The following is a 13864-nucleotide window of genomic DNA, read 5'->3' on the forward strand; positions in this document are numbered from 1 at the left end:
CTGCCACAGCCTGTTCCAGGATTTTGATGTTTTTCTCCTAATCTGTTATCCTTTCATCTTTATCATACCCAGCTTTCTGCACCTTTCTGACCATGCCATTTACTCTTATCAGAGACCTGCAGGGATTTTCCTTCACATGACTGGTCAGGTTTAAAATCCTTACCCTCCTCTCCTTCCCTCATTTTGTTATGAAAATTTCCTAACACACTGTTGATTTTTATGAATTCTCTATATATTTTGGATATTAACCCCTTATCAGATACATGATTCGCAGATATTTCCTCCTGTTCGATACGTTGTCTTTTCATTTTCTTGCTGTGCAGAAGCTTTTTAGTTTGATGTGGTCCCACTTGTTATTTATGCTTTTGCTGCCTTTGCTTTTGGTGTCAAATCCAAAAAGTCATTGCCAAGACTGACGTCAAGGAGCTTAGTATCCTCTATGTTTTCTTCTAGGAGTTTTATGTTTGCAGAGCTTTACACTCAATTCTTTAATTCCTTTTGAGTTGATTCTTGTGTATGGTGTAAGACAGGAGTCCGGTTTTACTTTTCTGCATTTGGCTCTCCAGTTTTCCCAGCACTATTTATTTACTAAGGAGAGTTTCCTTTCCCCATTGTATATTCTTGGGCAACTTTGTTGTAAATTAATTGACCATGTATGAATGGGTTTATTTCTGTGCTCTCTAGTCTGTTCTGTTGATGTATATGTCTTTTTAATGCCAGTACCATACTGTTTTGATTACTATAGCTTTGTAATATAGCTTGAAACCAGAACACATGATGCCTCCAGCTCATGATTACTTTTCCTATTCAGGATCTTTTTGTGGTTCCATACAAATTGTAGAATTTTTTTTTCTATTTCTGTTGAAAAATGCCAGTGGAATTTTGATAGGGATTACATTGAACTTTTAATGTTTTTAATGTCAAAATTAACCTCTTTTTATATTGCATATTCATGAAGAAATTTTACTGGCTATAGTTATTTTTAATACTCTTTTCCTTTGAACTTTATAATATGTTAATGTGGTTAACACACTATCCTATTACAGAATTAGACTTTTCTGAGTCTCACTGTATATTTATCAGTGAGTTGTATATTTTCATATGTTTTCATGTTACTATTAGTGTCTTTTTATTTCATCTTGAAGAACTCCTTTCAGCATTTTTTGTAAGGCAGATCTAGTGGTGGTGATTTTGTATGGTAGAGCTAGCTTTTATTCATCTGGGAAAATTTTCATTTCTTCTTCATTTCTGAAGGATACCTTTGTTGGATAGTGTGTTCTTAGTTGGCAATTTTTTCCTCTCAGCACTTTGAATATATCATTCCACTCTCTCCTGGCCTGTAGGTTTCTGCTGAGAAATCTACTGATGGCCTAATGGGGGTTCCCTTGTAGGTTACAGTCTTTGTCTTATGGCTTTGAGGATTTTCTCTTTTCTTTGATTTTTGACAGTTTCATTATACTGTGTCTTGGAGAAGACCACTTTGGATTGAAATAATGAGGCGATCTATTAGCTTCATGAACTTGGATGTCCAACCTTCTTCCCAGGTTTGGGAAGTTCTCAGCCATTATTTTGTTTTAATAAGCTTTATTCCCCCCTTTCCTTTCTCTTCTCCTTCTGGGACTCCAATGATTCTGCTATTGGTTCTTTTGATAGTGTCTCAGAGGTCATGTAGGCCTTCTTTACTCTCTTGCATTCTTCTCTTCTGACTGGTTATTTCAGAGTTCCTATCTCCTAACTCATGGGTTCAGTCTTCTGTCTGTTCTGCTCTGCTGGTGGTGCTCTCTCTTACATTCTTTATTTCATTCACTGAATTCTTCAGCTTCAGAATTTCTGTTTGATTCTTTTTAATGATTTCTGTCTCTATTTCTCATTATGGTCATGTGTTGCTTTCTGGATTTTGCTGAATTGTCTATTTTCTTGTAGCTCATTGGGTTTCCTCAAGATGGCTATTTTGAATTCTTTATTGGGTAAGCCACAGATCTCTGTATCTCTGCCTTCAGTCACTGGGAGATGATCATGATTTTTTGGTAATTTCATGTTTCCTTTATTCTTCAGGTTCCTTGTAGTTTTACATTGCTGTTTTGGCATTTGAAGTAACAGTTACCTCCTCCAATCTTTACTAGCAGAGAGATACTTTTTGTTGGTCCTGTTTATGTTCTGGGGCTTTCTCCAACCTTGTCCATACACCTGCTCCACACTTTTTACTACCTCTTGTGGTAGAATTCTTAAGCTTGCATGTCTTCTCTAGATCTTACAATGAACCAGCTAATATGTCTTTCATTGTCCCAGAGGTGGTGCCACAGCTCAAGATTGTGGTTTCTCCCTTGTCCACGGACCCTGGCTTGGTTTCTTTGTGTACCCCGTCTACCTGAGCTTACTCTCACTGTTGTTGCCCTTAGAATCGTGAACAAGGAGCTAGCTGCAGGGTGAGGAGGATGTGCTTGTGGCATTTGGGGCACTGGGAGTTCTGGTGGGTCAGATTAGGGGATCCTTGGGTAAAGTTTTCCCAGTGGCTCATAGGTAGGCGTCCTGCTGGAGTCTAGAATGCACATCCCTTTAATATTACTATTTGCCTCTTTCCGGAAGTCCTCCGTTTTCCCAGTCATGGAGCTCCTGTTTTAATACTCTGGGGCTGTGGGAGAGAGATTGGTTTCTTTAGCAGTGTCTGCACAGCTGGGGAGGCTGGGTATTCATTCACTGTTACCCCTTTTACCAGGGGTCCTCACCCACCCCTTTTGGGGAGGGGTGATACTGGCAAAGGTCCCCTTAATAACCACTCTGATGCATCCAAACTTGTATTTTGTTGTTGTTGTTGTTCAAATGGAGTGCTGGAACGTCTTTTGGAACCTAGACTTCCATAAAGGCTTTATCATCTATGGGTGTCTTCCTTAGTCAGTGTTCTCCAGGCACCGCTGTCGCAAGGGGTGGAGTCAGTTCACAGGCTCCTGCCTGCTGATTGCACAGCCTGTACCAGGTTCACCTGCTGGTTACGTGGTGCACAGGTGGGTGAGACTCCTTCTGGGTCCCTCGGCACATGGTGCTGGCTTCCATAGCTCCCATGGGGCACTTTTGTTCATGGATAGATGTCTAGTTTTAGACATTGAAGGGCAATAAAAATAAAGGATGTCTTATTGTACCATGATGCTACATCACTCCTTTGCTGCTTCCTTTAGAAAAGTAAGATGCTTGCTATTCTGTAGCTAAATCTAGAAGTTAGTAGTTCGAGTTAGAGATTTATGGTTCCCTGTGTATTTATGACATGCTGTCTCAAATATTACTCCCTGTGATTTTAGAGCAGAGGAATAAAGCACCATGTGAATGAGCCATTGAGAGAAGAGACAATGAAAATTTATGTTGACGCTTCTGTTAAGTGGATAATAAGTATTTCTTACATTTTAATAGCCCCTTGCAAATCTCTTTATGATGCAGCTGTCTCATCTCCTACTCACAAGCCTGTAAGCTGGATATTAATATTATCTTAATAATATAAGTAATGAAGCTAAGACTCACACGGGTTAGTACGGTGGCAGTAAATGGGTTTTTTTTTTTTTTTTGGCTGGAGGGTAGTTAGGGTATAAAACTTGTTTTTCCTGCACAGCACAGATTTCTTATATATGAGTTTTAATTTTGATTCCTCTTTTTCAGCTTAATTACTGTCACAGGTCATTTTTTTTCTTTTTTCAAGAATAGGACAAGTGAGTTACATTTTTGTTGACTTGGCATATCTGAGAATGGTTTCCATGTTAGAGAGGTCAGAGCATTTTCCTTCAAGAATCTGATAACGTTTTCCTATTGTCTTCTAGTAATATAGTTTTATAGAGAAATCTGAAGGTAGCCTCGATTTTGCCTTTGTGTGTAACTACTCTGTCTTAAAAATTTTTGTCTATATTCTCATAATTTATTTTTTAATTAGAGTTTCAAAAAATTTTTGCTAAGATGCACTGAGAGATGTCTATGTTCATTGATTTTTATGTGGAACATGGCAAACTGTTTTGATCAACAGACTTAGAAGATCTTTATTGCAAAAGCATGTTCTTCAGTTACATACGGGATTATTGCTTCCATTCCTGTTTCATTTTTTTCCTTTAGGGAATGAAATTCTTTTATTGGTCATCATCTCCCTCATGATTTTTACGTCTGTTCTTTTTCTATAAATTCTTACAGGATTTCTCATGTTTGCCTTCTACATAAGTGCTGTTTTCTAAGTAATCCACTCAGTTCTTTCTTAACTCCAACACAGATTTTATTTCTGCTATGACATTTACAATTTTTGCTGTCATTCCTTATTTTACTCATTTTTCTGAGTTTCAGCCACTCCTTTCTGTCCCTGGGTTTTCGGGTTTCCTTTTAGGCATGTCAAATGATTTATAAGTGGTCCTGCTCGTGCTCACAGGGAATCGCTTTCAGAGGATTGCTCGTCTGTTGAGCTTCAGGCTGATCCTTCCTTTTCCTCATCAAAGAGTCTATTTTTCTGGGCCCCATTTTTTCCCTCTTCTGCCTTATTAGGGATACATTTGTCCAGGATCAGTGTTTGCTGGTAAACACAGGCTCTGGATTGCCCTTGGCCCTGCTCCGCTCAGTTGTTGGAGTTCCTTTTTCTAACTTCAGCTCTTAAGGGAGTTGTTCACGTGTACCCTCCCGTGTACGCCTGTTATTAAAAGTCTGTCGTCTCGGGCAGATTTCCCAAGCAGAGGTGTTTGTCTTGCTTGTCGTCATTGTCCTGCTGTCTGGTGGTCCGGTCCGGGAGGGTGTAAGGGAGCTGTGGGTCTCAGCATTCACTGCTTGCCTGTGGCTCCCTGTGCCTTTTCTCACTTTACAAAGCTTTACCGATGCGAAGGCTGCACCTCGTCGTGCACCTGTGCCTCTGCCCGAACTGCCTTTCTCTCCGCTCCTGTCTGCAGCGCACGGATTTTCTGGGGTTTGCAGTTTCCTTCTGAAAGTAGAAATATAGAAAGGGAGGAAGTTGTGGGGAACAACACTATAGCAACTACGAGGAGGTCTACCTGTGCGGTAGCTGCCCAGCTTTGTAAGTGCCATAATCTTCGTCTTTTCAAGTCAAGTGGTAGACAGTGGGCAGAGGGTAAAGCAGCTTCCCTTCATATGACCTTTCGCATGTGTAGCCTTGTTTGACTTTTCCAGCATACTGTGTATTATTTATTCATATCTTTTGGTCTAATTGTTTTCATAATTAGAAATTCTTACCAGATTCTGGCAATCTTGTTAGCTTAAATTATTACTATCATTATTATTATTAATAGAAAACACTTATTAAGTATTATTTTGTGTCAACACTGATATAAATGCTTTCAATGTATTAACTCATTTAATTTTTATAACAACCCTTTTGTGGGATACTATAATTATTACAATTTTGTAAGTGGAGAAAATGAGGCATAAAGAAGTTGAGCACCTTGTCTAAGAGTACGTAGCTAGTCAGGACTTGGACCCAGAAGTCTATGTATTTGCATCATGCAACTTTTTATCCTGTTTTTCTGCATCTTCATAGACCCGCCCTTCCTCCCTCCCTCTTCTTTCCTTTTTTCTCACGTTTCTTTTATGACTACATAAAAGACTATGTCAGGAACAGGCAATGACTTTTTTTTCAGTTTCAGAATGTGGAATATTAAAACAATACATATGTGTGTATATTCTAGTTATTTAAGTATTGCACTAAGGTGACTTTGTGAAATTAAATTTTTCAAAAATATGAATTTGTTTAGATTGCAAATTTGTTGAACAGAAGTAATTTGTGCTTTGTAGTTCTTCATTTATTGTCCTTTGGTGAACATTGGGCTGTGACAATCATGTTAACCCTTTAGTCTAATTCCCCCTAAGCACCTAACTTAACCTAGGGAACGGCTTGATTATCAGTAAGAATTAAATTCGTTAGATTAGTGCTGCCCAGTTTGGGCACCACTAGGCAGATGGCTGCAGAGCACTTGAAATGTGGCTGGGCTGGTTGAGACGTGCTAGAAGTATAAAACATACTCTGGATTTTGAAAGCTCAGTATGAATAGAAGAATATTAAATGTCTCATTCATACTTTAAAATATTTATTACATGTTGAAGTGACAATATTTTTACTTACTGAGTTAAATAAGATATTAAAATCAAATTTTGCCTGTTTCTTTTTACTTTTTTAAGTGTGACTACAAGACAATTAAAAACTACACATGTGCCTCATTTTACATTTTTACTGAGAATTCGAAAGTGTATGAGCTGCGGTGCCTCTTCTCTAGGAGCCTGGTGGGAAGGACAGACAGGCAGTCAGAGGGGCGTGGGGAGTGCGGGTGGGAGCCTGTGCGAGGAGACAGCCAGCCCAGGTCTGACGGCCACAGGAGGTGACCCTTTAGGCAGCGGTAGTACCTTGCTCTTTCTTCCTTTTTACCTTCTTTCGAGGACTCTGTCTGCTCTTTGGATAGAAGGAAATAAAAGTCGAAAAGCATTTTTTTAAAAAATTGAGAATCTTCTTTCTAGTAATATTGCTTCCCAGTCTGACAGAACAGATTAAGGTTGAAGGAGACGGCCTGAGTCTGCTCACAGAGACCACCGCTCGGCCCTCCCCGCAGGCCAGCTTAGACAACCAAATGGATGGTAGTGGCTCTTGCAGAGTCTGAAACACAGGTCAGTTTGAGATCTCTTGAGTTCAAAGTGTCTGTGGGACGTCTAGATGGAGAGGAACATTAAGCAATTGGGTGTATGGAACTAGAGTCCAAGAAGAATCTCAGCTGGCCATGTAGATTGGAGTTGGGTGCAGTCATAGGTAAAGGAATGAAGTCATCAGGAAGTGAGTAAAGTGAGAAGTGGGCACCTTTGAACAGGGAACAGGGTGGGTTGAGAAAAGGGAATATAAAGGTCATTGAAAACAAATGGCTGGAGAAGGAAGAGTTCAGACAGGAGAGTAAGCTTTCAGAAGCAGGCAAGTGCAGATACTGTCAAAGGAGGTAGAAGTGAAGGCTGAGAAGCGCCAGTGTCTTTAATAATGAGGAGGTTACTGAGAGGAAAACAGGGCCCTTGGAAGGGGCTGGAGCTGGGTTACGTGGCAAAGCCAGATCGTGGAAGGTTGAGGAATCAATGGGGGATACAGAACTGGAGACAGTAAGTTTCTTGTTTGGCAGTGAAAGAGGAAGGTTTTGGTAGCTAGTGGGATATACTTACCAGAAGACAACTGTGTGTGTCGTCTCTGGGTTGTAAATCCATTGGAAAACTATGACACTGTACCTTTACATTCTTCCTTGTAGTCCCATGTAACATTCTTCATAGAGTGACTACTCAATAAATGTTGTTAATCATGATTTTCATCTATTTAATTAAGTTAATCACATCTCTCTCAACAAGATTATCAGCATCATTTCCAAATTCTCTACACATTAAAACTACATGAGAACTTGATTTTATCCAAGTGTCAAGGCACTAAGGCCCTTGGGCATGGCTTAAGGGAAAGAAAATGGACTTTGCAGTCCACCGTGACTATAATTCAAGGCTAGGCTCTAACACTTTTTAGCTATGGGATCTTGAACTCAAGTTAAATGTCACAGCTGGCCTCTTTTCCCTCATCTATGAAATGAGGATAATAACACCTACCTTAAAGGGCTTTTGTAGGATCCAGTGAGAAAATGTGCAGTGTTTTGTATACAACCTTATACAGTTAGGCACTCAGTAAATGCTCTGTAGAAAAACAGCAACTTCATATGTTATATGTGCCAACATTACAGTCTTTGTAATTTGATTTAAAGAAGTATATGTGATACGACGTTATAACTTTAAATAAGATCAATTGAAATTTACGTAAAAAATTAGATTAGCCTTTGAATAAAAAATGTTTCTTTTCTTGCCCTCTCTTCCCCATCCCAACCCAGGTCCTGAGGGAGTCTAACAAATTAGCAGAAATGGAAGAACCGCCCTTGCTTCCAGGAGAAAATATTAAAGACATGGGTCTGTAATGGTATTTTTTGTCGAATGTCTTCTCCTTTCTGACTGTACAGACTGTTCAGCGCTCTCGGTGTGCAGAGGACAGCCTCACTGCCCAGACGCCTCCTCTCTGGCGGGCTCCTCACTGCCTGCCTTCCCGATACCCAGGGTGTCCTGAGAGCCTAGCTCTAGACCTGTTGGTTGTGTTTGTACTTGGACCTCTGGGAAACATGCAGATTGAACTATATTCTGCTGCTCCTCTGGTTTGCTTTACTTTCATTGAAAGTAGGTGACTCAAAAAAACAAACAAACTGTAGCTGAATTCCATCAAAGTAAATTTCACTATTTTGAATAAGAGAGTGGGTTGTGTAGATAAAAAAAACAGTTAGTTTTCATTTTGTACAAGTCATTTTTCTTAAAACACATTCTCTCTTTTTGCGTCTTTATTTTTTTGCTACTCTGAATAAACTCAGGTCGATTTGGGGATAAATATATTTCATCTCCATTGTAAAGCAAGCCATTTGCATGTGGGTGCATTTCTTTGTCTAGCCCAGAGAACTCAGCATTAATTGATTGTATGGACTGGAAACTAGAAACAAGCTCTTAAGCAATTTTTTTGTCCTCATGCTTTCACTGTTTCATTTGTGTGGTAATCTGCAAATACCCATAGCTTTTTAAATTTTAAAATTATTTATTTATTGAAATATAGTTGACTTAAAGTATTATATTGGTTTCAGGTGTACAATATGGTAATTTGGTATTTTTATAGATTACACACCATGCAAAGTTATTATAAAACATTGACTATATTCCTGTGTACATTACATTCTTGTAGGTTAATTACTTTACAGTTGGCAGTTTGTACCACTTAATCCCCTTTACCTGTTTTGCCCCTTTCCCCATTCCTCTCCCATCTAGTAACCACTAGGTTGCTCTCTGTATCTGTGAGTCTGTTTCTGTTTTGTTGTATTTGTTCCCTTGTTTTGTTCTTTCAATTCCACATGTAAGTGAAAACATATGATGTTTGTCTTTCTCTGTCTGACTTACTAAGTTAGTACCCTTCACGTCTAATCATGTTGTTGCAAGTGGCAAGATTTCATTCTTTTTTAGGTGTCCATTTACAGAGGAATGGAAAAGGAAGATGTGGTGTATGTATACCTGGGTTACTACTCAGCCATAGGGAAAGGATGAAATTTTGCCATTTGCAGTAGCATAGATGGACTTGGAGGGCACTGTGCTAAAGGAAATAAGTCAGACAAAGACAGATATTTTATGATATCACTTATATGTGGAGTTTAAAAAATACAGCAAACTAGTGAATATAACAAAGAAGCAGACTTACTGATGTAGAGAACTAGTGCTTACCAGTGGGGAGAGGGGAGGAGGAGGGGCAAGTTAGAGGCAGGAGATTAGGAGGTACAAACTATTAGGTATAAATAAGCTGCAAGGTTGTATTGTACACCACCAGGAATAGAGCCAATACTTACAGTAACTACAAATGGACTATGTAGCCTTTAAAAATTGTGGATCATTAATATTATACACCTGTAACTTATATAATATTGTACAGCCACTGTACTTCAATTAAAAACAAAGATTGCATGCTTGTGTTCATAAAAGAACTCTATAAATAAATAACATTGGATGATCATTTTATTATCAATCATAATTTTAAAAAGAACTTAATAAATGCCTAATTTCCCTTGGCCAGGTGTCATTTCCTAATGTCAAAATAAGCGAGCCAGAGGGGCATCGCCTCCCAGAATGTGTTGCTCTTGCCCACAGGACATTCAGTCCCTTCACACTTGGCATGCTGTTTACCTCTTCTTGCTCTTAACTCTCGGTTGAATACCTCCCCACTTCCTTTTTTCCCCTACTCGCTTCTACCCTAAGCTTTTGTTCTGCTGAACTACTTACTAAGCTAGACATCACACATTGTCAGCGCTGGATATTATATAATCACAGCTGTTACTATATTGAGTGTTTCCTGTCCAGCTTAGTCATCCTCACAGTGACCTTATGAGAAAGTTGTTAATCCCATTTTGTAGATGAAGAAACTAAGGCACAGGGAGACTACCTAGCTGGTAAAGTGACAGCTAGCTTTGTGGCAGGTTTTTTTCCTCTCTGAACCACAGCTTTTGCTATTTCTGCTACGATAAATGATCTTATAAAAGACTTTCAGGTTACCACTCAGTATCGTTGTTGTCTCCTCTTCCTTTAAATAGAACACTCCCATTAGGACCTCACCCTTGACTCATCTCCCTCTTCGTTCCTGTCTGCTCTTTTTGGTTGACCATATCAAAATTAGTAGCTTTACTTACCATCTTTTCACTGATGACGCCAAAATTAGTTACTTCTAGTGTGAACCTCTGTCCTAATACATAGAAACAGTTGTGTCTTAGACACATGCCCTTGGGTGTTCTGTAGATACCCCTTACACCCAGCATCTCCAAACCTGAAGTCGTGACCTTTATCTCTAAATTTACTCCTTTCCTTTTATTCTCTCCCTCAGTATCCACACTGGTTGTTGTTCACTCAAGGCAGAAATCTGGCAGTCATCCTAGGCTGTTCTTTTTTTCTGAACTCTGACATCAAGTCAGTTCACCAAATGCAAAGGAGTAATCTCTAAGGATTTCTTGAATTTATGTTTTCCTGTCAATTTTCAAGAGCCCTTGATAGAATATTTATGTACATTGAGCTTCAGGTACATACGGGAAACTGCTAGGAGCTTAGGAGAGAGATCAGGGCTGGAAGTCCATATTTTGGAATCATCAGAACGTGGATAGTAGTTGAAAATCAAAGAAGGAGAATAACCCAGAGCAGGTATGGAGTGAGAAGAGGGCCAAGAACATAGCTTTGAACACTTTACAATTATACGGTAGAAGAGAGACCAGAGAGATTGAGAAGGAATGAAAAGAATGCGATGCAACATAAACGAGAGAGATCCAGACACTATACTTACCTTTGTCCAAATGGTTACTATACTTTCCAAGATGAGCTTCTTCCCTGCTCTGAGTGCTGTATCAGCATCTCTACCCATCTCACTGGGGCACGGCTCACCTGCCTGTGTTCCTGAACGTCCTCCGATCCCGTAGCTGAATGGACTGCCCTTCTTTGCATTACTTAAAGTATGTTTTTGTACTGCTCTTTCTGCACAGATTGCATGTTCTCACATACTACCTTTATTTGTATATATTTTACATCCTTGTAAATAGGTATTCTCAAAGTCATTTTGGTCTACCTCATACAAACTATTACGGATTTTTTTTTTTTGCAGTGAGCTCAGGAAAAATGTGAGAGGATTAGTAATCTCAGCTCTTTTAGTAACATTAGGCAGCATTAGTATTGCAAAATTTAGAGGAATACCTAATAAATAAAATATTTGAATCAAAACCATCTGTATAGACTTGATCATTGTACAGAAAATTAAGTGTAATGTAAGATATAAGGCTAGAGTAACCTGGAATGTATTAATTCATGTAGAAAAGACATTTGATTCTTAGTTGGTCTGAGCAGTTCAGATGTTTTTAAAAGTCCGAGTGGTGTTGGAACATCAACAGAATGCTTTAACAGCAGCAGCAACAGTCTCAGACTACTGTGGCCTGGGCGCATCGGCAGGAGGGGTGGTCCCGGCCTACAGTATTCCACCTTCTAACACAGGGGGCGGACTGTGTACCTGTTGGCTTGGCTTTGTGTGATATGGTGGAAAGAAATTGGGACTTGCAGTCGGAGCTGCATTCAAGTCCTCACCTTAGTAGTTACTGCTTCTGAAACAGTAAGCAATTTGTTTTACTTGTCTGAGCCTGCTAAAAATTGTAGGTAACTAGAAATCTTATACTTAAGGGTTGTTCTGAAGGCCAAAGAGGTACTCAGGTCAAAATTACTCTATAAATTCTGGAGTGCCTGGTGTCAGTGCTGGTTGGCACTGTCGTCATTTGCTCCGGTCACAGTCTCCCTTCTACTTGGTACACACCCTGCTAGGTTGGCATCAGTTCTGTCTTGAGAGTGGCTTAGCTGCCACCATCCTGGAGAAAAAGGATAAACAGGACAGAACGAAGCAGAGCCTGGTGATGGGAACAGTAACTTAGGCATGACCCCTTGTATTTGGTGCAGTACTTTTATTTTGAAAGCACTTTCATGCATATTATTTCATGACTTCAGAATAAAGGGGAAGGTGTAACGAAAACTCTGGCCTAGGGGGGACATATTATTCTATAGTAAAATATAGAATAATAAGATTGGTTTTCTTGTGTGAGTTAAGAAAACTGGCTCTGGAAAGAATCCAGAAATGTTTTTAGTAACATTGACTAAAGTTTTCCCAGTTGAGGTAAAAATTCCTAAGAGCAAGGAAGGAGATGTATGCAAGGCAAGTTTACGTATCTTTCTATATAATGATGAGCTTATTTAATTTTAAAAGCTTCCCTCTAAATGAAACACTGGAAATGCGTTGGAAACAATGATTTAAAAAATGTAGCTCAGACTCGCACATTCCCAAGGGAGCTGTTTCAGACGTTAGAAATGTTTGTTAGAAGATCAGTCTCATTTCAGATTCCATACAAAGCAATCACTTCTTCAGAGTGATGAACAGAAAGCAAAGTCAGGAAGTTGCAGTACATCATTAAACATACTTCATCCTCCTCAGTTTTCCCGGAAGCCCCTTGAAAGGTTCTTAGAAAGTTTTTGCTCCTAATTGTGCCATACTTCCCTGGAACAATGAAAATATTCCTTTATCTGCTGATTTACTGCAGTAATGACATAGCAGGGATTTATGAATATTTGAAGATTTTAAAAAACTTTGTATCAGGCTTTATAAACTCTACCATAGTAAATATTTTGAGCTAGTGGCAGCAGTGTTACCCGGCTTATTTAATTAACACATGTTTTGAAAATCAGTAATACTGTATAGATTCATTATTTATCATTTTATTAAATAATGCTCTGTTTATTTCTCTACAAAGTTTGACATCAATTGTTTGGTTAGGAATATAATACCCTCATATCATACTATTATTTTTCTAAGAAATTACATTTCACATACATTTCATTTCCCCTGCAGCATTTTCCCCATAAATATAACCAGGTCAGCAGTTTCTGGTATTACATGTTTTGGGGATTGTGTATGTAGAGGAATGTTGACACACTAGACTGTGGCCAGAAGACGACCAGGAGGTGATCTAGGAAGATCTGATTAGCTGGCTGGTGGCCGTGACTTGAGACACTGTTACCACCATTACTACCACGCCTCCGTGCACTACTCCAACTACTGTGCCTGCTGTGTCACCAGGGAGAGTGGCCGCCTTGGTTTGCCTGTGTTCTGTCTCCCTCTGCCTCTTCAGTCCTCCCCATTCATTCTGCATTCCTTCCCCAGGTTAGTGTGTGATTGGAAGCTTGCTTTGGCTTCCCAGGTCACTTTGAATCATCGACTCTGTGATTTTCAAGCATTGTTTAGACTAGCAGTCAGACTTCTATTAAATTTTACCTGTGAAAAGATGATAATGCAGTTTTTAATAGTGTGCAATATACAGTAAATTGTGGACTCTTCTCCTTTTCAGCCAAAGATGTAACTTACATATGTCCATTCACTGGTGCTGTCCGAGGAACTCTGACTGTTACGAATTACAGGTTATATTTCAAAAGCATGGAACGGGTAAGACTTGTCAGATTAGATTTTTATATGTACATCTATGTGTTGATTGTTCATCTTTGATCATTTTTATTTAAAGCATTTCTAATTAAGATTTTTCTCAGCTATAATTGTACAGTATCAGTTGCTCAGCTTTATTTATTTTTTCCTTCCTTTAGGATCCCCCATTTGTTTTAGATGCTTCTCTTGGTGTTATAAGCAGAGTAGAAAAAATTGGTGGTGCTTCTAGTCGAGGTGAAAATTCTTACGGACTAGAAACTGTATGCAAGGTAAATGTTGTAATACGTATGCAATTTTATTTGGTTTGCG

At 39.1% G+C, this 13864-nt stretch overlaps 1 protein-coding gene across 5 annotated transcripts in view; it reads left to right on the forward strand.

Moving 5' to 3' along the window:
- Positions 1-13864, forward strand: part of MTMR2 (myotubularin related protein 2) — an 85991-nt gene that overhangs the window by 44978 nt on the left and 27149 nt on the right. For all 5 annotated transcript variants that reach the window (XM_072968939.1, XM_072968937.1, XM_072968940.1 and 2 more), the window contains 3 exons: positions 7860-7935; positions 13464-13558; positions 13714-13824. In XM_072968939.1, coding sequence (XP_072825040.1) covers positions 7890-7935; positions 13464-13558; positions 13714-13824 — 252 coding nt within the window. In that variant the 5' untranslated portion in view covers positions 7860-7889. The remainder of the gene's footprint in view (positions 1-7859; positions 7936-13463; positions 13559-13713; positions 13825-13864) is intronic.

Source organism: Vicugna pacos, chromosome 10 (assembly GCF_048564905.1).
Source record: "Vicugna pacos chromosome 10, VicPac4, whole genome shotgun sequence".
Classification (NCBI taxonomy): Eukaryota; Metazoa; Chordata; class Mammalia; order Artiodactyla; family Camelidae; genus Vicugna; species Vicugna pacos.